Source organism: Barbus barbus, assembly GCF_936440315.1.
Source record: "Barbus barbus genome assembly, chromosome: 20".
Classification (NCBI taxonomy): Eukaryota; Metazoa; Chordata; class Actinopteri; order Cypriniformes; family Cyprinidae; genus Barbus; species Barbus barbus.
The window spans coordinates 28,412,819-28,437,034 of NC_136748.1; the positions used below are offsets into that span (position 1 = coordinate 28,412,819).

Sequence of the window (24,216 nt, forward strand, 5' to 3'; positions counted from 1 at the left end):
GGGTGGTGATGGCGCAGTGGATAAGACACATGCCTTTGGTGTGAGAGACCCGGGTTCGAATCCACTGTGAGACACCAATGTGTCCCTGAGCAAGACACTTAACCCCTAGTTGCTCCAGAGGCGTGCGACCTCTGACATATATAGCAATTGTAAGTCGCTTTGGATAAAAGCGTCAGCTAAATGAATAAATGTAAATGTAATGTACTGACTTGTAATGGAGCGAAAGGTATATTTACGGCGGTGAAATCCACTCACTTAACTGCAGGGGGCTTCAAAGTCGCAAAAATACACTACATACAGTTGCTTTAACAAAATAGTTTTTATTAAATAAATAAAAACCTGCAACAAATGAAAAAAGAAGATTCTTTGTTGATTTTAAACAGGCTACTAAATAAATAAGGTAGGTTATTTTGTTTCTTCTTTTGTGGTTTAATAATGCATGCATCACAGGGTTAAACAGTCAGGCTTCAACATGGACTCTTTTGGGCATTTTTTCCCTGTTACTGAAAATGAGGTTTCCACTACTCCTCTGGTTTATCATGACAGTTTAATTAGCTCAGAGCGGTTAAGCCGCCCAGTATCTCTGTCAGATGAGGCACAGTGTCTGTTTGAAGATTTGGACTCTCTCCACTGGGACGGAACTAAAGATGGGGGCTTTTGTCATATTCCTGTGGCAGAGGGTTTTGCTTGTGCTCTGCTAATCTAGGAAATTCCCCTTGTGCTGAAAGCAACTGCAGTGGATTTTATGGAGCTCACATTGTGTTCAAGCAGCCACCCCAGTGTTTTGCATTTAACATAATAACTGGTTTACATATGAATTGAGCAATAATACAGTGCATTTTAAATAGAACGGTAATAGTAATGCACAGGAACTCTAAAATGTGCTGACACAAAATATGTATGCCTGCATCTGTCTTCAAATAAATATAGTGTTCCATGAATGTTTTGCTGTTTAAATTCTGCATAAACTCAATAACAGTGGCAGGTTTCCAATGCCATAAAAAGTCAACGTGTTAAACTGTGTTTTTTTCCTGGACAATAATGGTGGAGATATTTATAATTTATTTTTAAAAATATAAATACGCATATAATTATATATAAATAAATGTTACATTAATAAAGTCATTATTATTAAACATTTTATAATGGTGGAATTTATTTATGTATTAGTCAAAAAGTTTGCGTACAGAAATTAACTTTCATAAAGCCACCTTGAGAAATATGAATTTCTCATGAAAGTATGATTTTTCCTGCATGGACAATAATGGTGGAAACATATGTACACACATTCATACAGATATACATTCATTCATTCATTCGTTTGTTTGTTTATTTATTTATTTAAAACCTTTAAACATGTGCACAGAAAATTTACTTTAAAAAAACCTTGTGAAATATTCAATGTTTATAAAATGTGGCAAAAAAAGTGTAAGGTTTTTCCTCAATAATAATAGTGATATATTGATTTATTTGTTTGTTTGCCTGTCCATTTAACTATTTGTTTGGTTGTTCAGTTCAAAAACGTTTTGTGTGTGTGTGTACAGAAATAATAAGCATATATCAAATCAAAACTGATCAGAGTGAGAAATATTCAGAAAATTCATAAAAAATATTTTATTTATTAATTTATATTGTCTTAAATATATAAAGTATACACACACACACACACATACTTTTTATAATATACAATATACAAAATATACTTAGTATAGTACACGGTCTATTTTTTTTGTATTTTTGTCATTGCATGATATTTCCAACTATTATTGTGAAATGTAAAAAACTGTCACAATACAGGACGTGTCCAGACTTTTAACTGGTAAATTATTCATGAGCCCCACAAACAATTTTAAGTAGCATCATCGTCTCACACACACACACACACCCTCCAGTACAGGTATCGCGGAAGTGACGTCACGGAGCGCGGAAGGAGGGTTGGGGGGGTGGCGAAGCGTTCCAGAGAGCAAGATGGCAGCAAAATCCGATGGCGTGGGGGTCCTTACCGGTTTCGCCCAGCTGCACAATCTGGACGAGGCGGTCGGCGACGATGATGCGCTAGACAGCGCGGCTATACACATCTGCCACTGCTGCAACACGTCGTCGTGCTACTGGGGATGCAGGAGCGCGTGTCTGCAGTCGCTGCTGGGAGACAGGGCTGCTGCTGCTGCTGCTGCTGGAGGAGGAGGAGGAGGCAGGCGGCCGCAGCATCAGCAGCATCAGCACCAGCCGGAGGAGCGCCTGTGGCTGGACTGCCTTTGGATTGTTTTCGCGTTGTTCGTCTTCTTCTGGGACGTCGGCACGGACTTGTGGCTGGCCTTGGACTACTACTCCAAACGGGACTATCTGTGGTTTGGGCTCACGCTGTTCTTCGTGCTAGTGCCGTCGGTGCTGGTCCAGATCCTGAGCTTCAGGTGGTTCGTCCAGGATTACGCCGGCGGCGGGCTCGGGGCCGTGGAGGGGCTCAGCAGAAAAGCCACGGCGGATCTGAGCTCGCGCATCTACGGCAGGGACAGGTGCTGTGTGATCTCCATTTGGATCTGGCATGCTTGCGTGCACATCCTTCAGATGGGACAAGTGTGGAGGTAAGAGGCTGGACGTCACATGCACTGATCAGATGCACATGATGTGCTTGTTTTGACTCCAGAGATCATGCACACATAAACTGAGCGATTGCACGCACATGCATCATATGTGACCCTGGAGCACAAAATCAGTAGCAACTGGCATATTTGTAGCAATAGCCAAAAATATGGGTCAAAATTATTGATTTTTCTTTTATGCCAAAGATCATGTTCCATGAAGACATTTTGTAAATTTCCTACCTAAATTTTAATTTTGGATTAGTAATATGCATTGCTAAGAACTTAATTTGGATAACTTTAAAGGCGATTTTCGATATTTAGATTTTTTTTTTTTATTTGCACCCTCAGATTGCATATATTCAAATAGTTGTATCTCAGCCAAATATTGTCCTATCCTACCAAACCATACATCAATGGAAAGGTTATTTAATTTCAAAACATTGACTCTTATGACTGGTTTTGTGGTCCAGGGTCACATGTAGTGCCTTATATATCCAGCAAGTCATGCAGTCTAGCTCAGTTGAAACACAATGTTTTCTTTCTCTTGCTTTACGGCTCGTTCAGTGTCCTCTAACCATCTGTGTAACGATGCCAAACAGTTCATTTCAGCAGAATGACGGGCTCACTTCAGGGTGGAGAGTGTGAAATCGATAGAGCTTGTAATTAATTTACTTGGATGACCTCTGCAAGAGGAAAACAAACCTCGGTCTGGTTGGGTTGGTTTTGCTGCATCCAGCTTGGGCTTGATTTTGTAGGATGTTGCTTGCACTTTCAGTCTTGACTTCAGGATGTTGTCAATATTTTAGTCGTTCCAAGGTCATATTTCATGTTGATTGAGAAGCGTGTCTGTTCTGGTGAGGGGTTGCATTGGTCTGATGTGCTCTGTTATGCTGTGGAGTTGAATAGGACTAAATTATGAGCACATAAGCATAAAACAAAGCTTTGCATCACCAGCATTAGCATTCAGATTTTTTTAACCAAGTGCAGAATCACAAACATGTCATCAAGACACAGCATGAGGACGAACGGGTGAATACTGAATTTTTTTTTTTTTTTTGTAAATTGTAGTTGAGTAAATCTCACAAAAAAATATAGCATAAAAAAAAACTTGTTTTGCTCCCAAATTTTAATGACTATTATTCAGATTATTATTATTCACTCAATTATGTTTATTTTTTCTTACTCCAATATGATATTTTTTAATTACAGATATAAAATAAATAAATAAAATAAACCATTGTCTAAATATTTTAGTAATGTATTCTAGTTTTTTTGTATTCAAATATTGAGAATGACATTATTGTTGTGATTTTGGGGAGGTAAATTTGCTTAATTGATGTGAAATGAATGTCAGGATGTGAAAAATAGTAATAATAATAATAGTAGAAAAATTTTAAATGTTATAAATTGTTGTTTTTTTCTGCATGACATTTAATGCTAATTAAATCGTTGTGAGGATTCTCTGGGTAAAATGTGCGTAATTGTCACTAAAGTATTAATAATAATATTTTTTTCCCCATTTTTCTGGAATGCAGCATAAACATGTTGACTGATTTTGTGCAATCCATCTAATTTCCTTTTGCTTTAGTTTAGTCTGTTGGTGAAATGGTACAGAATAACTTGAACCGGTCATATAAAGTGGAACATTGCTATTAAATAGCATTTTCATAGTAATTATCAGATTAGAGAAGTATTCTAGGCTGCATGATTTTTCAGTCAATCCACTTATCAGATAACAGCATTTCCAAGTAATAAATCATAATTTTTGTGCTCTGTTCTGTTCAGTATATATAATCGCCTGTGATTAGCTCCACACACGGCGTAACCTGTTTCCTGAGAGCGTCCAGTGATATGTAAGAATAGCTTGTTGTTGATGTTTGGCTTCATCAGCGGGACGACAGGAGATGTAGTCAGTGTCTGCAGGCCTGAATAAGACAATTAGTTGACTGTCACGCCGGTTAAGATCATCTGTCGGGGCTCAGGGGTGACCAGAAGCTGGCGGGCGCAGGCAGAGAATTTGTTCCCCGTCGGCGGCGCTCTCAATCTCTGGATGCACATATGCTTCCCTTGGCAGAGATCTAACACTGATGAGGGCTGATTGCGGTGTTCAGAGTGTAAGACCCCAGCTTGACTCTGAGCTCTCACAGCGTGACAATCCATTCAGCCCTTCCAAGCATTTACTTTACACATGCAGATCATGTCCAGTTGTTGTTCTGTGACATTTGGGTTTGCAGGATTGAGAAAATGATGATCTGAATGTTACCAAGAGGACTTTTGGACCCTAATGTTAACATATGAGTAGAATTAATCAACAAAGAAATTATTGTTCTTGTTAGTTCGTCTCTGGTCTCTGTCTACCATTTAAAAAATGTTATATTCCATGTTGGTCTTAATTGTATTTGGTTTTGTGCACACGTTATTTTTTGCTGCATATCTTGGCCTGGACACGTCTGTAAAAGAGATTTCAAAAAGAACTCAAAAAGGGTTTTTTTTTTCCTTCCTGGTTTAATAATAATAATACATTTTGGTGTTTTCATAGAGGATTTAATTTGTGTTGTTTTGCACTAGAAATGTCAAAGATTTAGTTTTTTTGTTTGTTTTTTAGGTAGAAAAACTGAAATAGTATTTTCTTGCAAAATATCTGTATTTACAAATAAAAAAAAATATGTATATATTTTTTACAGTATATTTGAAGTGAATTGAACAAACACTTAACCCTAAATAATGAACTGAAATTTTTTTTTATTTAATTTGCTCTTCCTGTACAAATATCTAAACAATCTTAAATCAAGATGCATTTACTTGTATATAAGTATAAAATAATTTAAGCCATCAAGTCTTGTTTTCTAAAAAAATAATCAAAAGTGAGTGAGTTTATGCTTAAAAAGAGGAATATGGCATCAGAAAAATAAACTTAATTCAACGAAAATCAAGCATTTTATTACCTTATTGGCAGATATTTTAAGAAAGAAAAAACTTAATTTTGATAAATGTTTCAAAAAAACAAGTCATCTTGCTTCTCAAGTAAATTAAAATGTTCATACTGAAAAACTGAAAAATTTTTGCATTGTGCAATTTTGACATGAATAGTTCCTGGAATAATTTGGATAGTTCTGGAGAAGTGTTAAAATCAAAATGAATGAAATCCACTAGAAGAAGGGAAACCTTATTCAGTGGGTCCGTATTTAGAGACAAGAATATCACAAAGAGCATGAACTCTTTAGGACCACTAAGAAACCAAGGCAAGGCAAGGCAAGGCAAGTTTATTTATATAGCACATTTCATACACAGTGGTAATTCAAAGTGCTTTACATAAAAGAAAGTGAAATAGACATTAAAATCAATAAAAACATGGAAATAAGAATAATAAAAACAAGGAATTTTAAAATGATATAGAAAATGATTTAAAATAAATTTAAAGAAAATGATTATACATAAAATTCATTGCAGTCAGTTCGGACATATAGCACAGTGCTCATTCAAATGCACAGTTAAACAGATGAGTTTTGAGTCTTGATTTAAATGTGGCTAATGTTTTAGCACATCTGATCTCTTCTGGAAGCTGGTTCCAGCTGCGGGCCGCATAATAGCTAAACGCAGACTCCCCTTGTTTTGTGTGAACTCTTGGTATTTCTAACTGACTCGATCCTAATGATCTGAGTGGTCTGTTTGGTTTATATTCAGTGAGCATATCAGCAATATATTTAGGTCCTAGGCCATTGATTGACTTATAAACGAGTAAAAGTACTTTAAAATCAATCCTAAATGTAACTGGAAGCCAGTGTAAGGACCTGAGGGCTGGTGTGATATGCTCAGATTTTCTGGTTCTAGTCAGAATTCTGGCAGCAGCGTTCTGGATGAGCTGCAGTTGTCTAATGGTCTTCTTGGGAAGGCCGGTGAGGAGACCATTACAGTAATCCACCCTGCTGGTGATAAAGGCATGAACAAGTTTCTCCAAGTCTTGATTGGAGACAAAACATCTAATTCTTGCAATATTTTTGAGATGATAGTATGCTGATTTAGTTATTGCTTTGACATGACTACTGAAACTAAGGTCTGTCTCCAGAATCACCCCAAGATTTCTGACTTGATTTTTCGTTGTTTGACCCCTAGAGTCAAGATATGCATTCACCTTGAGAACTTCATCTTTGTTTCCAAATGCAATGATTTCAGTTTTCTCCTTGTTTAACTGAAGAAAGTTCTGGCACATCCAACTGTTAATTTCATCAATGCATTGGCAGAGGGAGTCAATGGGGCTGTAGTCATTTGGAGATAAGGCTAGGTAAATCTGGGTATCATCAGCATAGCTGTGATAGGCAATTTGGTTCTTCCTCATTATCTGACTTAGTGGGAGCATATACAGGTTAAACAAGAGCGGTGCAAGAATTGAGCCTTGTGGGACTCCACATGTCATGGCCGTCCACTTAGACTTATGCTCTCCTATACTCACATAATAACCTCTCCCTTCTAAGTATGACCTGAACCATTTGAGTGCCATCCCAGAAAGCCCGACCCAGTTTTCCAGTCTCTCTAAAAGTATGTTATGATCGACAGTGTCAAACGCAGCACTAAGATCTAGTAGTACCAGCACTGATATTTTGCCAGAATCAGAATTGACGCGAATATCATTTATTATCTTAATGAGTGCTGTCTCTGTGCTGTGATGTGCTCGGAAACCAGATTGAAAATTGTCCAGGTATCCATTTGACTTTAAGTAGTTGTTCAGCTGATTAAAAACTACCTTTTCAATAATCTTACCTATGAAAGGAAGATTTGATATGGGTCTATAGTTGCTCAACATGGTGTTATCAAGATTGCGCTTTTTCAGAAGGGGCTTAACAACTGCAGTTTTAAGGGAGTTTGGAAAAGTCCCAGAAAGAAGTGAGGCGTTCACCACTTCTAAGAGATCAGCTTCTAAACAGTTAAGCACATTTTTGAAAAAGGATGTGGGAAGTGTGTCAAGATAGCAGGTTGAAGATTTAAGGTGCTGTACTATTTCTTCCAAAATTTTGTTATCAATTTCTTTAAAAACACACATAGTCACTTCTTTTTGAAATTGCGGTTGAATCTGTGTGACCTCTGCATAACTTGAGGATGTGCCAATCTCCTTTCTGATATTATTGATCTTCTCAGAAAAGAAGGAAGCAAACTCATTGCATTTGCTGTCGGAGAGCATTTCACTGGGAATCTGACTTGGGGGGTTTGTCAGTCTCTCAACAGTCGCAAAAAGAGTGCGGGTGTTGTTTAAGTTACTGTTTATAAGGTTTGAAAAGAAAGTCTGTCTAGCTGTGGCTAGTTCCACATTGAAAGCATGAAGGCTGTCTTTATAGATGCTATAGTGAATTTCGAGTTTCGTCTTCCGCCACATCCGCTCAGCTTTTCTGCATTGTCTTTTCATGCTCTGAACTGCTGTTGATTTTCTCCAAATTGATTTCTGTTTCCCCGTCTTCTTGCTGACCTTTATCGGGGCAATATCATCAATAACATTCTTAATTTTTGAGTTAAATGACTCCAGGAGAAGATCAACAGAGTCTGCAGAAATGCTTGGTGTTAATGATATTGCCTCCATAAATAGCGCACTAGTGTTCTCGTTAATGCATCTCTTTCTGATAGAGACAGATCTAGATTCAGTGGTGACCGAGATCAATATATCAAAGAAAATACAGAAGTGATCAGATAGTGCTACATCCTTGATTACAATGGATGAGATGTTTAGACCTCTACTGATGAGTAGATCTAGGGTGTGTCCACGATTGTGTGTGGGTCCGTGCACATGCTGACTCAGGTCAAAAGTGTTTAAAACAGTTATAATTTCTTTTGTAGTTTTGATTTCTGCATTATCTATGTGAATATTAAAATCCCCTGCAATAGCAAAACAGTCAAACTCTGAGGAAATCATTGATAACAGTTCAGTGAAATCATCAACAAAGGCTGGAGAATATTTTGGAGGCCTGTAAATAATGATAAACAGGGTGCGTGGAGCACCTTTCAGCACAATACCTAGGTATTCAAAAGATGAATACTGACCAAATGACATTTGCTTGCACTGATAAACATCTTTAAACAGAGCAGCTACACCTCCACCTCTCCTAACAGTCCTGCAGACACTTATAAAATTAAAGTTAGGAGGGGCTGTTTCATGAAGGACTGTTGCACTGCAGCTGTCTTCTAACCATGTTTCATTTAAAAACATAAAATCCAGGTTGTTTGTGGTTATTAAATCGTTGATCAGAAATGATTTATTTTTAAGTGAGCGAATGTTTAAAAATGCTAACTTGATGGAATTACATTTTGTCTCTACAGCAATCTTAGATTGATGCATTATAGGCCGCAGGTTAGATGGGTCAGCCGTACGGCTTGAGAAGGCCTTAGACTTTCTATTGCTTAATAAAACAGAAATAGAGGAGGCTACAGGCACACTGGGTTCCCGCTTGTTCTGTAAACATTTGTGAATGTTGCTGCTAATATAGCGGGGACCCGACACATATCACTGAGAGCTGTTATCAGTTGTTTTTGGTTCACCTACACCAGATGGAGAGGGGTTTGGGCCCTGACGTTGTGGCAGCGGCCGGAGAGCTCTCGCAGGAGGAGGAGGGTGAGCTGGGCCTGCAGTCTTTGGTGGTTGTGGGGCCCGCCGTTTTTTAGTTGATATCTGGGGGCTTGAAGCGAAAGAGTGGGAGAGTTTGGTCCCAGCATACACCAGTTCCTCCATTTTCTGTGAGAAGCTTAGAAGTGGAGATTCTGGGGAGAGTGATAGTGTATCTGGTGAGCAGGGCTCTGGCTCTGGTGTTTCCGCTGGCTGTGAGATGTCGTTCTGGCTTCCCTGGCTGTTTTCCAGAAGGTCATCCTTGGGTGCTGAGTCTTGGAGCTGTTGTAGTACGTCACAGTCTGCATGTGATGAGCTCTGTGGGCAGGGCTCAGCTGGGATGTCCATGAGCAGTGCTTGTTGTGGCTGCGTGGTGTTATCAGTATCCTTGTGGGATGTGTCAACCACATGTTGACTCAAAAGCTGACATGAAGTCCTGTGGTCACTCATATTCTGTCCAGGTGTGTGTGTGCCATTCAGGCCGAGTAGATTGGCACACACCGCTGAAGGATGACGGAGGGAGAAATAGATATTGTCCTTAAGCACTCTTGCACCGAGTCTGTTTGGGTGGAGGCCATCTAGTTTAAACAGTTGTCTGTGGCCCCAGAAAAGGTTGAAGTTGTCGATGAAGTTGACTCCTTTTATACTGCAGGTTCTTTGTAGCCATGTATTCAGCCCAAGCAACCGTGAGAACATGTTAGTTCCCCTTGCTGGGAGTGGTCCACTGATGAACGACTGAACTTCAAGACTTTGAAGCGTTTCAAAGAGTTCACTGAAATCCTTCTTAAGGAGTTCTGACTGCTCCTTCCGAATGTCATTCTTCCCCACATGGATGATGACTCGATTTGCAGTCTTGTGCTTCATCAGAATGTTCCGAAGTTCTTTGTTCACATCAGAGACATTTGCTTGAGGAAGGCAGTAGGTAGTTGTAGTCCTGCTACTGATGTTTCTGATAATAGCATCACCCACTATCAGAGTCCTGGGCTCGACTGCGCTCTGAGCTGAAAGCCGCTGTCTGCTCGACCTTGAGCGCCTGTTAGTAGCGATGTTAGCTGCTGGCTGATTCGATCCGTGTTTAGTCACATTTGCAGATTTCTCACCCACATTCATTAATGCTTCAAATCTGTTCTCAAGATGTATAGGGGGTGGTAGAATGCCAGTGTTTACAAGTCTTGTCATAGCCGTATCTGGGGTAGAGGATGCTACAGCAGCAATACGAGATACTCGTGATAATCTGATGTCTCGATTGCCTTTGGGTCTCGCTCCCTGTTTGTGCCATCGATTTGTCTGTCGATCTGTTTCGGCTTTTTCCTCTACACTTTGTATAAACTTTTGAGATTCAGAGGACTCACCAGCTGTATGCTGAGGGGGTCCGTGATGACCGTCTGCTGTGTGTTCCGCCTGTTTTGGAAGTCCAGTAAGCAACTTTGTTTCAAGAACCGCAATCCTTTGTAGAAGTTTGGGGCAGTTCATGCAGCAAGTAGATTCCACGAGAGGCATTTTCTCTAGTCTGTTTAAATGTAGACAGCTGTGTTTTTCCGTCTCTGGAATGTAAACTGCTGGGAGAAAGTCTTAAGTTTCCCCCAAAAAAATGTGTTGTCTGAGCACTGTGCTGATCTGCTGAAGTTAAAGTTAAAATCTTGGAGAGATATGAGAAAAATGCAAAAATAGGGAGCAAAGCGGAGAGCAATAAGCAAGAGCGTCCGAACAGTAGCAAAGCCGGAAGTAAGCCACCTTACAAAACCACCTACTGTTATTCCTGGCAAGGAAACACAAGAATCTAATTAGCATTCTTGCATCTGTTATTAACCCTCTGGGCAGCATCCTGATGAAACGGGTGAGCTCCGGGTCCACGCCGTCCTGTTACGCAGGAGTGATCTGTAGTCCAGCAGCTGGCATTGACACACTGACCTGAATTCTGTTCTGTTCTTTATCTGTTCAGTGCACTTTCGCTCACCCCGAGCCCCAGAGCTCACACCTTTCACCGGCCCGTTACTGGCCTTTTACTGCCTCCACTTAACCGCAGCACGAGCAGCTCCTGGGACGAGACACACTTCACTGCTACACGGATGCCTCTCACAAGCTGCTGCTTTCATGTTTTCTTGTCCACCCACTCATGCAACCTTTACCTTGTTTAATGTTCAGCACTTGTACATTGTTTATGTATTTCGAACGCGCTCTGTCTCTAGAATGACATGAGAAATACAACAGAAGTTCTCCAGTACCAGTTGCTCATCCCATTCCAGTTATGCATTTTATCCAAAGCAGTTTAGAATAGAAACATAAGTGAAGTGACATGTGGCCAAGTATGGTGACCCATACTCAGAATTTGTGCTCTGCATTTAACATCCAAGTGCACACACACAGTAGTGAACACACACACATCCGGAGCAGTGGGCAGCCAATGCTGCGGCGCCCGGGGAGCAGTTGGGGGTTCGGTGCCTTGCTCAAGGGTCTCACCTCAGTCGTGGTATTGAAGGTGGAAGAGAGCGCTGGTTATTCACCCACTGACAGTCCCTGCCGGACCTGAGACTCGAACCCATGACCTTCAGGTTACAAGTCCGACTCTCTAACCATTAAAGCAACCCGTCACAGAGCCAAACAATATTTTCATAGTGCATAATGCCAGAAAGCTAGACTAAGAAACCATGAAGAATGAGGCATTTCTCATTTTATTTAGTTTTTGATAAAAAAAAAAAACTATTTAGATTTATAAAAAAAAAGAAAGAAACTATTATTTTAAATAACAAACAACAAAATAACTAAAATATTTACTAAAATTAATATGAAAAATAAACTACAGTATGACACTATAATAAATCTAGTATAATAATAATAATTATTATTATTTTTATTTATATAGCGCCTTTCCAGAACCCAAGGTCACGTTACAAGTCATGCTTAAGGAACAGAAACAAATAAACATCAATACCAGAAGACAGAACATACAAGAGCTAAGAGTAATGTACAGAGATCAATGACAAGATTAGATTAGAGATACATGGAGAGTGTAGATAAATGTCCATAACAGGGTACAATTCACAAACTATGAAGAGAAATACTCAGAGAAAAAATGTGTTTTTAAGGAGAGAAGAGAGGATGCTTGATGGATGTTTTGGGGAAGAGCAACAACACTGAAAGCCCTAGCTCCCATAGTCACCAGACGAAACTTAGGGGTGACTAGCAATCCCTCATAGAAGATCTTAAGGAGCGGACAGGTACATATGGCTGAAGTAAATCAGATAGATATGTAGGGCCAAGGTTATGGAGAGCTTTATAAGTGAAAATTAGTATCTTGTAGTTTATATGCAAAGAAACCGGGAGCCAATGAAGGTGGTAGAGGATAGGGGTAATGTGATCATTCTTTCTTGTGTGGGTTATCAAGCGAGCAGCAGAGTTTTGAACATATTGTAGTCGTTTGATATTATTAGCTGACAGGCCATAAAGAAGTGAATTACAGTAATCTAATTGAGACGTAACAAAGGCATGTGTAGCAGTTTCAACATCCTGCTGGCTGAGAGAGGATCGAATACGAGCGATATTACGTGGAGAAAAAAGCAGTCTTTACCACTTTACCAATATGATCGTTGAATGAAAGAGTGGAATCAATGAGAACACCAAGATTGCAAACTTTGGCGGAGGGCATAATCAGATCGCCATCCAGATCCATCAGTTGACCAGTATGCATGCAGAAATGAATTCACTTTGAAACGGTCAATATGCACAGGGATATTTCTGATTTAATAATGTGTTTAGCTTCTAAAACCTTTCAGATAACTGTGAGCCTTAACTTTTGTTTCTTTTTATTGGGGAATTAGATTCACTGGACTTTCAGAGAAGATTGCAGCTATAGTTTCAGCCTTTGTTCCTAAGGATTATGATTGTTTAATTCATTCTGCCGCTGGGACTAAAACTATCATACAGAACAGAATACAGAAAATTTAAACTGAGCTTTGCTAGATCGCAAATAACTTTCAGGGGTTAGAAGTCATATCATGCATTTCATTGATTTATTTTAATAATTAGATTTTTTTGTGTGCAAAGTGGTGGAAATTCAGAAAGAGAGACATTTTTATTGTGATCTAAAAACTACAGAATGTTTTCACAGTGCATCAGAATTTGCCTGACCTTTAGATGTTTTCACGATCGTGCATGCCCCTTTAATATCTGCTCTGAAACATGTCTTCGTAGCTGAAAAAGAGGTCTAAAAGTCTGTTTCCTGAGATTGTATTGCTAACTGCTCAACAGTCTGTTCAGCTGCAAAGCTTTTATGAACTAAACCCAGACTGATTCCTTATAAAAGATTCTGCTGTGAGAACATGAGTTGCACACAAACCTCAGTGTTAAAGCTGTGTTCAATTATTGATTGCAGGCACAATCTGTGAAATTTTCAGGGTAAAAGCATAAAGCCTGTGAACTGAATCTATCCTCCCTGCGGGAGTTTCAGTAACAGCTCTCCAGAAGAGAAAGAGACAGAGTTTACAGTGTCTCAGCAGGTTCTTTCTCTTAGTCATGATGCACTCGCTTGAAATAGCACCTGAATACTTCATCTAGGGGTCAAATGAAAGAGCAAACGTGAATTTTTCCTGTTTCACAAAAATCCAGACAATTTACTGCAGACATGCATATCTAAAAGGAATAGTTCACCCAAAAATGAAAATGTGCCATCCAAGCCATCCAAGATGTAGATGAGTTTGTTTCTTCATCAGATTTGGAGAAATGTAGCATTACATCACTTGATCCCCAATGGATCCTCTGCAGTGAATGGGTGCCGTCAGAATGAGAGTCCAAATAGCTGATAAAAACATCACAATAATCCACAAGTAATCCACACCACTCCTCTCAGTCAATTAACACACAATTAACACTTTAATGATGGATTTGTTTCTTAGAAACATGCAGTTTTTCATTATACAAGATGTTAACTGATGGACTGGAGTGGTGTGGATTATTGTGATGTTTTTATCAGCTGTTTGGACTCTCATTCTGACGGCACCCATTCACTGTAGAGGATCCATTGGGGATCAAGTGATGGAATGCTACATTTCTCCAAATCTGATGAAGAAACAAACTCATCTACATCTTGGATGTCCTGAGGGTGAGTATATTTTCAGCAAATATTTATTTTAAAGGAATATGCTCTAGGTTCAAAATAGGATCCAGGTGTAATGTTTTCAGTGTTAATATAATGTTTTGCATGTATCACGATTGAATGTGTCACGAGTCAAACTGTAAGCTTAGGAAAAAGGAGCATGAAGGTTGTATTATTTCCTGATATTTAGAAACACTTGTGTCTACATGTGGAAAACTCTCTGGTGCATGCCGGTTTACATAATTTAAATTTTATTCACAACTTTTCACATTTTATCCTTATTTTTACTGTGACATACAGTTTCAGAGCTAAACAAACAAAATTATCTTTAAATAATGTATAACATATCATAACAGAATAAATGCTCTCCTGGAATACATTTGAAACCATTTGCAGATCCTTGTGTTGAATTATGCAGGTCTCTGCTGAAATCTGTCACCATGCATTTGAATGTTTTTGCGGTTGTCACAGTGTTTTTTAGAGTGTTATTCAGTGCTTTTCTAGCTGATATTTTATGCAATATATGTAGGCCTAGAAAATAATACACTTGCTGGAGCATTTTTCTGTATCCAGGGCAGTTTTGTTACTTTCAGTGGCATTTTAGCTTCAACCAAGTACCCATGATTTCTGACCATCCTCACAGTGTTTGCTTTAGCTCTTTTTCATGGTCATATTATCATGTGGTATGATTTCATATTGTGTTGTTGATAAATGTGTGAGGGATAATGTACAGTCATATCTTTATATCACCCTGAAGGGGGTTGTTTTGTGATTTAATGACAGACTGTAATTTTTGTGTAACTAGAATAGAGTTCATTTTAAATTTATGGGGTATTTTTCCAACCCAGGCTCATTAGAAAAACTTGCTTGTGGCGTCATTTCATGCTTTTTGCACATTGCACAACACTTTTAAAGTGAAATGTCCAGTGAATGAATGACGCTAAAAGCGGGTTTAGTTTTATTCCGAAACATGATGAACCTGAAACGGTGTTTCATAACATTGGTTGTTGGTGAAAATATAACACGTAACACTAAACATTATTCTAAAGCTCACCGATAGTGTTAACAAAAACAAACATGTATTTACTGAAGCAACTATGCCATTTTAGTTTGCTTCTACTATTTTTAGCTCTTTTATCGTAACTGGTGTTTCATGGGACCTGTACCCAAGTGTTTTACATTGCAAGTGCAATGCTGTACCAGGTGAGCTTACAAGCAAGCTTACTTCAGAAAAGCCATACATACGGAGCTGGTTATGTGATGCAAACTTGCAAAAGTGTTTTTAGGTCATAACCTACTATTGTGCATGAAAATGAGCCTTTATTAATTGACAATCTGTACCGTAATATTTTCTGATCCTGCTCATGTTATGTATTTTTATTTTTCAATTTCGATTTTTCTCTCAGAAGTGGCAAAAAAAATTATGAGATGAAAAGTTGCAGAAAGTCTTTTTAGATTTTTATTCTTTGGCAAAAAAAACAGAATTGCAGGATGCAAAGTCAGAGCTCACTGCAAGGAAAAAGTCAGTTGCAATTCTATGTTTATATCTTGCAGTTCTGACTTATATTGCGAGATACAAACACAGATTTGCTTGATATACGTGAAAAAATGTCTGTTGCCTTTTTTTGGCATATACAGTTTTGCATACTGTAGCCATGTTATCATCTTATCAAACTTCATATTTTATTTTTGTTAATTATATGCATATGTATGCATATATTTACCTTCACATGTGCAATATGTAGAATTTCTTTAGTTATTGAAAAGGAACAGTATTCAGGTTCAGAATTCTCTTCTCTTTCTAAATAGCACGTCCATCCCTCTGCTTTACAAGATTCTAATTCATGCCTTGTTTGGAGTCATTTTACCCATTTTCATTTGATGTCTGCTCGATCCCATAATTCTGTTGCAGTTTGGTTGTTGTGTGTTCTCCCTCACCCATTCTCATTTCATGACTCCATTATGTTCTGTTTGTTTTGCTTTAGTTTCCCTGATGGACTGATGATCTAGACAGAAGCAGTTTGGTTTGGGACAGGGAGGTTTACTCGCTCACAGACAGACAGAAAGAAAGAAAGAAAGAGGCTTCTGGAACAAAGCGAGATGAGTGTAAGTCTACCTCTCTGTCTCTTTATTTTCCCCCCTTTCTTAGTATTCGTTTCTGTATTATTAATACAAAAACATCTTTCACACTTCACCACCTCTAACAACTAGTTTTACTTTTAAAATTGACTTTGCGCTCTGGAAAGTGAGACGGAAAGAGAAGAAATTTGGCGTATCACACACATGCATAATGTTCCCAATCATTTTCCCATTGTTTCTCTCCATATGTTTGTTGGATGATATGAAACAGCAGAAATCCTTCTTTTCATAGTATTCCCCTGGAAGGATTTAGCCGGAAAACCCCAGGATTTCACAGGCGTGCGAATCTTTCATCCGAGGTGTCACACTTCTAGATAGAAAGCAAAGTAATTCTGTTTGTCTCTGGAAAAGATCATTGCTTTATATGGATCTATGTGTCGACACGTTTATTTTCATTCATAGTTTTGCCGGTTTGATGGAGACTGGGGAGATGGGAGATCGATAGGCTGCATTAATACGACACATCTGTATTATCTCCTTTCTAGAGCTCTTACTGTTTTATTAGTGTTTCTTTATTATAATGACTTCATCTTACGTTCTTAATCTTATTTTTTTGGTCTTTCTGAAAGAAATTAATGCTTTTATTCTGCAAGCATGCATTAAATTGATCAAAAAGTGACCGTAAATAAATGTATAATGTTAGAAAACATTAAAATATTTCTATTAAAAAAAAAAAAAAATCGTCAAAGATCACTGTCTCCATACTTTTATTCAGCAAAGATGTATTAAATTTATAAAAAATGACAGCCGGTACAATTATAATGTTCGAAACTATTTAAATATTTCTACTTCATATAAATTCTTTTCAAAAATGTTAGTTTTCAATATTGATAATAATCAGAAATGTTTCTTGAGCAGCAAATCAGCATATTAGAATGATTTCTGAAGATCATGTGACACTGAAGACTGGAGTAATGATGCTGAAAATACAGCTTTTCATCACAGAAATAAATTATATTTAAAAATATATTCAGATAGAAAGCAGATATTTGTATTTGTAAAACATTTCACAAAATTACTGTAATTTTTATCAAATAAATGCAGCCTTGGTGTGCATAAGAGACTTCTTTTAAAAAATGTTGCTACTAAAACAGTTAACTGTATGTCACGGTACATCCTATGAATTAGTGGCTAAATTGATCAGCTTTCATACAGAGTGATTTTAGTACATGCTCTCCATGCTTTTAAGGCGGTATTGAGTAACACAGGAAACAGCTTGAATGACATAAAACCCAACATTACTGTAACCTGCCCCCATTCCCATCCCATCCGGGTCGATATCAGTGGCACAGATGCGTACGGTGACTCATTCAACTGGAAACGTAAAGCAAATAAAGGCCGTTCACTGAGTGACTTCCTGTGGTACTATTAGAGAGATTTGAGATATAACTCTTTCTGTCTGGCGTTAGACTCATGCCTGAAGCCTGCTGGGTGGCAGAGGCTTTAATATCCCAGTTCAGGCAGTGCAGTATCCACTGGCTATATATCAACACAAAGAGGTTGTCTGTTTGTTTGCATACAGTCAATATTGGCCATTAATCATTATAGTGCACAAATGTCCCACAGTGACTGTAAATAAATGCAGTGTTAATATGTAAACTGTGAAGCCACTGAGATGCATATGCGATATATACTGTGATATCTCACTCCGTATGTCTGTTTTCACAGCTTTAGACTCCAGACTAGAGTACTATGTGAGCAGTGCAGGGTTATTATATAAAATAAAACCATAAAAAACATTTCTGACTTGAAATAAAATAAATGTTAACTGAAATAAAATATAAAAACGTATACTTATTTCAGCTAATTGTCAAAGCAACATTTTTTTTCATTTAGTTTGTTGGAATAAAATTTCTATATAGACATAATAAAAAAAAAAAAATACAACAAAACAAATTCAAAAAATCAGTGGAGCGGTGATGCCTTCTTGTCACCTGTATATTGTCACAATGTGAATACTGCCCTCATTTTATTGACATCAATAATTCACACTCATGTCCAGAGTCGCTGTGCCTCAAACATCCTGTAAAAATGATGGGCACATGCGAACGATTCGTTGCACATCTCTTCTAAAGGAATGGTTATATAAATTATTTATTTATTTATTTATTTTCCAAATATTTTTGAGGACCCTCAATGCTTTGTAACTGTGTCCATCTCTGGTAAAATGCATTGCTGGGAAGTCAGATGGTGATGCCAAGTGAACACTTGGACACATAGATGCTCAATTGCAAGTTCTTGGATGCAGCACCACATATAATGTAGATTTATTGTACCTTAACCTGCATTAAATGCTAACCTGCAAATGTACATTAAGGTGACTAGATTTCTTAAAAACCAGAGATTTTCTAGTTCAGTGGTCAAAATATCATTTAAATCGCACTTGTTATTCTATATTAATTAAAAACGGGGTAAAAAGTATTTTTGCATGATTTTTTTTTTTATATTGATATTATGAATAATAATTATGATGTTTGCTGGTCTAATGGTCCCTAACTGGTTTTAATGCAATTCACCAAAAATCAGAAAACAAAAAAAAGTGGTAAATAGCCAACAGATCAAAACAGTATTATAACATAATTAACAAAATACAGTACAAATACAAGTACATAAGATAAATAAAACTGTATTTCACAAATATTTTCAATTTTCTAATTGCATGCATTATTTTCGTTTTCATATTGTGACTATTTTAATTACAACTTTTCAAATTTTACTTTGTGCTTTTGGAAATGGATCTTTACGGCCTCTAAAATTAGGCTGATTATTTTACATCTTAGGCTCATTTTGAGCACAAAAGTATGTGTTTTCTGCAAATATAATCGCAAGTGTATTATTTACGTGTTTTAAAAAAAATTATTCATACATATGAATAATTATGTGTCTGGGAATTTCTGCATTGTGACAGCAGAACATTTGGGAATGTTTAAAATTGTGAGCAAATTCTGCTATTTATAGATTTCAGATTGTTTTGTGCATTACGCTGTGTTTCTCTGGTTTCTGTGTAACACGGGATCACAAAATTAAAATAAAAAATACCACTGCATACATTTTTCGTATGCAAAAAAATGATTCTGTTTACAAGAACGTTGCTTATTTTGTCCAGAGATGTGTATGTTTATTAGATATGCGTCTCATTGATAAGGGTCATTGGAACATGATAAGATATGAAATCACTGAGCAGTTAATGGTGTTGGGTTTTTTGTAGCTTCTGGTAATTGCAGACAAAGTGTGTTCTTGTAGTAATGTTTTGATCTTCCGAACAGGTATATCCGCACGATGTACCTGGGCATCCAGAGTCGACGGCAGAAGGAACACAGGCGGCGCTTCTACTGGGCGATGATGTACGAGTATGCTGACGTCAACATGCTCCGGCTGCTGGAGACCTTTCTAGAGAGTGCCCCCCAACTGGTGCTACAACTCTGTATAATGATCCAGAAGAACCGGGCCGAGACGCTGCAGTGTGAGTGTGAACCTTACGTTAGTGGAGTTAGTTCAGTCAACTAAAGCTTAGTGCTTGCCATTGTAAACTTTCAGAATGCATGATAAATGCTAGCTTAACAGATCCCCCTACATCAGCTGGATGTCTGTAGAGTGCTGTAGGCCAGGATTGAGTCCTGAAACCCAGAAAAGAGTTGGCATTTTTGTACTTCTGCTTCCATCATCCTGTAATCAGGAATGAACAACAACATTTAACTACACACCGGAAGTTGTGAGCTGCTGAAAATGATGCATTCTAGCACCTTTTACAGTGCGTTCCATTGTAAGTACTGCAAGTCTATCCCTCACTAGGGATGTAGCGATGCACACTGAGCCAGTTGAAAATCAATACAAATATGACAATTCAAATTGTGTAGAGATGTTTAGCGAATCGCAATACAATTGGAGGTAGGAGTTTACATGTATGGATCTCTGAGGGGAATTTACTGTCTTCAGAAACGTTTAGATGCTATTTTCTTTTCATCTTGCCTCAATATAATACATATTAAAGTAGTATTTATAAGCGCAGCGCTACTTTGTTTATAGCGACAAATCTAATTTAGATTAAAAACTGCTCATGCTGCATTAGGGCTGCACGATATTGGAAAAAACTCGCATTGCGTTATTTTGTATTTCTGCGATATATATTGCAATATGAAAAAAAACAACACCAGATGACTTGAAAAGCTCTATTTGGGGGAAAAAAAAAATTATTATTGGGGTGATTTTGTAGGTGTGTAAATCAGCATAGAAAAATAAACAAATTACAAACATAGATAAATATAATAGAACAAAGATATAAAATAAATAAACAGTGCTGTATATTTTTCCGGTAAGTCTGGTTTAATAATCAAATGTAAAATAACACTGCATAGTCTTCACTGTATAAATTAAATCTAATAAATCTGTGTTAAAGCTATAAAAGCCATTTTTCTCTGTTTTATTGTTTGATTAACATTCATGACACAGAAACCTTCACCTAACCCATAAGCAACTGTCTTTACAAGGATACTTGCAGAGACATGCATTTTGACAGTTTCGCGCGTATATATCAGGCACAAATAGATGCAGAAGTGAAAGAAATTCAGTGTTCACATGCATCTGTATGGCTCTCACCTGACGCGAGCGGCGCAGTGCGACAAAATACTATAGAACCCATCATAATCAGTGATGCTGGCTACAATGGATGCGGCACGACACGCAAGTAAATCCCTCTTTCTTTTTATGTCGTACTGACACAAAGTTCATAGGATTTGCAATGGTCACTTTGTCGCATCCAGTGTAGACAGCGACGTGACAGCTTTCGCGAAAATGATCAGTAGGCCTAATCTAAAAATCGCACATCCTACGATGTGACCATTGCAGATGTGCACATCACGATATCATTGCTGAAACGATACATCATGCAGCCCTATGCTGCATCTTTTTTGGGATTGTGATTAAATTACAGTGGTTGCCTCTAATTTTGAATGGAAAGAGCACAGATAAAGCCTTTATATAAAGAGATTTCTTTTATTTGTGTTATTCATGGTCACAAACGTATATGGTTTAAAAGCAAGTGATTTTAAGTTGTTGAAACGCAATCATCAGCAAAGTATTGAACAGAGTTATTTTTGCCGCTTTATAGGTCTTGAGCGGTTAAATACGCACACTTGTATGTGTCAAAAGGCCAATTTTGCAAGTATCCTCATAAATCCACAGTAATTTAGGTCTTAGGTGAAAGCAAACAGCAAGTGACAGCCGTCTAAAATTCCTGCTGTCTATCATTCATGTTAATCAATAGGGATGTAACGATGAACCGCGAGCCGGTTGAAAATCGATTCATATATGTGATGATCCAAATCGGTTGATGCTAAACAAATCGCGATTCAATTAGGGGTAGAAGTTTATATGAATGTATGTCTGAGGGGAACTCACTGTCTTCATTTCATCTTGCCTCTGTATAAAGCATATTAAAGTTCATAAGTGCACCGCTGATTCGTTTACAGCGGAAACCAAGGAAATGCTTAAAGCTCCACCTGCTGGCAGAGAGTGAATCTGCTGGTTCTGTTTCATGCAGATATTTTTATGTATAGTTTCACAAAACTGAAGTCAGACCATTCTGTTTTTGCTTCAAATATAGAAATTATACAATCTAATTTAGATTAAAAACTGCTCATGTTGCATGTATGCAGCATTTTTGTTTGGATCATGATTAAAATGCAGTGGTTGCCTCTAATTTTAAATGGAAAGAGCACAGAATAAGCCTTAGTTTGTTTATATGAAGAGATTTCTTTTATTTGTATTACTTATTTATTTGATTTGGGGCTTGTTTTAAAATTTCAGTTAGTTTTGTTTTTACATTTATATTTACATTTTGTTATTTAGCAGACACTTTTATCAAAAACGACTTCCAAATGAGGACAATAGAAGCAATCAAAACCAACAAAAGAGCAATAATATGCAAGTGCTATATTAGTATATTATTATAGTGTTATATTTCAATTTCACAAAAAAAGTGCTGATTTTGTCCAAGCAATAATAAAAGGACGCTTTTAATTTATAATTTGTATTAATTCTCATTTTGTTATAAAAAAAATTGTGAATCGAATCGTGAGTTGAGTGAATCGTTACATCCCTATTAATCAAACTCTTGACTGAATCTTGTAACTTTAGTAAGAAGAAATATATATTTAATTTACACAGTGAAGAATATGCAGAGTTTTTATACATTTGATCATTTTATACATTGCATTTCTTATTTATTTCTTCTACTGTAGTTTTTTTTGTCCTTGCATGTTATTAGTTTCTTGTTCTTTTTTTAATTGCTGACTGATTACCGGTCTTCAGTGAGCTTGAGTTGTTTTTTTTTTTTTTTTTTTATTTTTTATTTAGGCTAGTATTTTTTTGTGATATTGATACTGGTGACAGGAATTTAGAAATTTCGAAAATTATGGTATCCTAAAAACCTTATTTAAAGCAAAAATAACTATATTGTGATTATATATCGTTACAGTGAAATAAAATTTCTCGTATCGTTATACAAGATTTTGGTCATATCGGCCACTCCTTCCTCACAGCCTCGTTTTTTTATATCCGCATTAAATTAAAGATGTTGTCTAACCTGACTAAAGTCTGTGCCTTCATTCTATTGTATTTGTGTGCCACATTCAGCGCTTCCGTGAAAGTGATGTAAAGTGTGACGAAACAAGAGGGGAGGTCTAGACGAAATTCGAACACAAATGGTAACAGGATAAACATTTAAAACCAGGTGCAAACGGTCATGTGTCTCGGCTGATCAGATCACTGAAAACATATCTTAATATCAGGTGGAAACAGGGCCTCTGATTAGTATACTGAAGACTGTCTCTCATCACGAATGCCTCACAGGTGTCTCCTCCGTTGCCTCCCTACTCTCCCTGGCCTGGGTCCTGGCTTCGTACCACAAGCTCCTGCGCGACTCCAGAGATGACAAAAAGAGCATGAGCTACAGAGGCGCGCTGATCCACATCTTCTGGAGGCTTTTCACCATCTCCTCACGGGTGCTCTCCTTCGCTCTCTTCGCTTCCATCTTCCACATCTACTTCGGCATCTTCGTGGTCGTGCACTGGTGTGCCATGGCGTTCTGGATCGTGCACGGCGGCACAGATTTTTGCATGTCCAAATGGGAAGAGGTGCTCTTCAACATGGTGGTGGGCATCGTCTACATCTTCTGCTGGTTCAATGTGAAAGAGGGCCGAACCCGGTACCGCATGGTGATCTACTACTTCGTGGTGCTTGCCGAGAATACGGTGCTTACTTGCCTGTGGTACGCCTACCGAGACCCAGTCACCACCGACTCCTATGCAGTGCTGGTGCTCTGCGGGGTTTACCTGACCTTCGCCTCAGGGGTGGTTTTCATGGGCATCTACTACGGGTTCCTTCATCCGATGGGACCTAAAATAAGGGTGCTAGCCAGCTCCTGTTGTGCCGAGCTTCTTTGGGGACTTCCGTTACCCCCGGAGGCCGAGCCCATGGCGCCCACCCCTGGACCGCGAGCGTCCCAACCCACTCCCACCCGGGCTTCCATGGGGGCCTTTGGCCAGCAGGACGATGCCTCTGCGGACACCTGCCTTCCCGTGTTTCAGGTGCGCTCGCCCGAGCCCACCGCTCCCTTGGGCCGCTACCGGCCAGAGGGTCCTCTGATCAAGATCGACATGCCCAGGAAACGCTACCCAGCCTGGGACGCGCACTTCGTGGACAGGCGCTTGCGAAGGACGATAAACATCCTGCAGTTCATAACGCCCGCCACCGCCGGGATCAGGTACAGGGACGGACCGCTGCTGTACGAGCTCCTGCAGTACGAGTCGTCCCTGTGA

General features: G+C 38.3%; 1 protein-coding gene across 1 annotated transcript; it reads left to right on the forward strand.

The window, feature by feature from the left end:
- Positions 1 to 1,968: 1,968 nt before the first annotated feature.
- Positions 1,969 to 24,216, forward strand: LOC306886421 (XK-related protein 6-like; the record flags this gene model as incomplete). Its single annotated transcript, XM_079443512.1, has 3 exons — positions 1,969 to 2,582; positions 19,666 to 19,862; positions 23,249 to 24,216. The coding sequence occupies 3 exons, from the start codon at positions 1,969 to 1,971 to the stop codon at positions 24,214 to 24,216; spliced, it is 1,779 nt and encodes a 592-aa protein (XP_079299638.1).